At 52.3% G+C, this 1,973-nt stretch overlaps 1 protein-coding gene across 1 annotated transcript; it reads left to right on the forward strand.

Moving 5' to 3' along the window:
• Positions 1–214: 214 nt before the first annotated feature.
• LOC121103075 (centromere protein V-like protein 3) lies at positions 215–1,003 on the forward strand. Its single transcript, XM_040631531.1, has one exon. It carries the CDS (start codon positions 215–217, stop codon positions 1,001–1,003), a length of 789 nt encoding a protein of 262 aa, XP_040487465.1.
• Positions 1,004–1,973: the final 970 nt, after the last annotated feature.

The following is a 1,973-nucleotide window of genomic DNA, read 5'->3' on the forward strand; positions in this document are numbered from 1 at the left end:
TTAAATGAACAATAGAAAATAATATTTAGGAGAAGGGGCAGCTGATAGGCTTAGCCAGAATTTCAGGCCAGTAAAGGCTGTTTTGATAGGGTCAAACAAAGGGTCTCTACATCACATTCAACAAGTGGCCAATCAGGCTGACGCAATGAGGCTGCTCGGTAACTTACTAGGAAACCAGGGGCGGTGGGCACGCGCTTGGAAGGCTGCAGGCGCCATGGGCAGAGTGAGGAACGGCGCCAACACCCAGCCTCGGGGACGAAAGCGGCCCGGGGATCCCGCCGCCGCCTGCGCAGCCGTCGCGGTCATGGGCGCGCGGCGCCCACCTGGTTTCCAAGTCCGCATGGGGAGCCAAGCGGCAGGAAGGAAGCCGGCGACGGCCAGGCGGGATCTCGCAAGGTTGCGGCGGAAACGCTGGTGGCGGCGCGCCCGGGAGGCAGGCTCCAAAGGCCCGCTGCGATCCCCGAAGCCGCGGGCGCCCGCCGTGTCCCCAGGCGAAATGGACCTGGGCGCGCAGCGGGAGCGCTGGGAGACGTTCAGGAAGCGACGGGGCCTCAGCTGCGAGGGTGCCGCCAAGTTCCTGCTGGACACCTTCGAGTACCCAGGCCTGGTATATCACACGGGAGGCTGCCACTGCGGCGCGGTCCGCTTCGCCGTCTGGGCCCCCGCAGATCTGCGCGTGGTGGATTGCAGCTGCAGGCTGTGCAGGAAGAAGCAGCACCGACACTTCCTCGTCCCGGCCTCGCGCTTCACTCTCCTGCTGGGCGCCGAGAGCATCGTCACCTATCGATCCCACACGCACCCCGCGCTGCACAGCTTCTGCAGCAGGTGCGGGGTGCAGAGTTTCCACGCCTCTGTCTCTGACCCCGGCGTGTATGGCGTCGCCCCGCACTGCCTGGACGCCGGCACCGTGCGCAGTGTGGTCATCGAGGAGGTCGACGGTGGCGACTGGGGGGAGGAGGCCGTGGAGGAGCCCAAGGCCATCCAGAGTGCATCCCCCGAGTGAGCCCTTGCCTCTCCTCCCGAAGAGGAGTGGCGACTGGGGCCGCAACACGCCTGAAACATGCCCAGGTCCCCCCTCGAGGGAGCCCCTTCAGTGCTTGTGAAGGGATTACTGTATGAAAGAGGTCGGCTTCTGGACTGGTGAACCCGTGATGTCTCTCCAACCTCCCACCCCTTCCCTTTCAGTGTTTTGCAACGGACTTGGACTTGCTTATGATCAAAAAAACTGAGCACACATTTGTCTGTCAATGGCTGTAATTTTCCAATCCAATAAGCAAGTAGTGTGGCTACTTTTGCAAGTCGCCTTGTATAACGCTCACTTGTATTCTTTATTCTTTGTATAGTTCTCATAGATGATTTTCAGATCATTCATATGTACTGTACCGTTACGGTGCTGTTGTGAACAAGATTGTTTTTAATGGTCGCATCTGGTATGCAGGACCACTCACTATATCCAGACACTTTTGTGAACCTTTATTAGGACGTTTTCTATTGATTATCTGTGTGCGTTTGTGTTTTAGGTAAGCACTCACGTTTACGCTGAGAGATAGTGCTTTGATTTCAGCCACATTGTTTATTTAGTGTGTTTTTATGTAATATGTTTAAGGCTCATTAGTGTGACATACCTCACTGCACTTGTATGCCCTCTTTGATGTGTTGAAATTCCTATCTTGAACATGTGTTAAGTATTCAGATAAAAAGTGTTCCAGAAATAAATACTTAGTCACTAGAATACTATGTATTTCTATGTTGTACATTACAAATCAGCATTAATTTATATGTAATTTCTATATACCTGAGATTTTTATCAAACAATAGGTGGTGTCTTTTCCTATCAAATGATATGTATAAAAACCATCATTTAATGGCTTCGTAGAATTAAAAACTGTGAATCTTCCATAACTTATTTAACCAACCTCTTCTCATGGATAGTTGCCTTTTCCCCCAGCTTTTCACTATAATAATAATATTTT

Source organism: Ursus maritimus (genome assembly GCF_017311325.1).
Source record: "Ursus maritimus isolate PB19 chromosome X unlocalized genomic scaffold, ASM1731132v1 scaffold_X1, whole genome shotgun sequence".
NCBI classification, from domain to species: domain Eukaryota; kingdom Metazoa; phylum Chordata; class Mammalia; order Carnivora; family Ursidae; genus Ursus; species Ursus maritimus.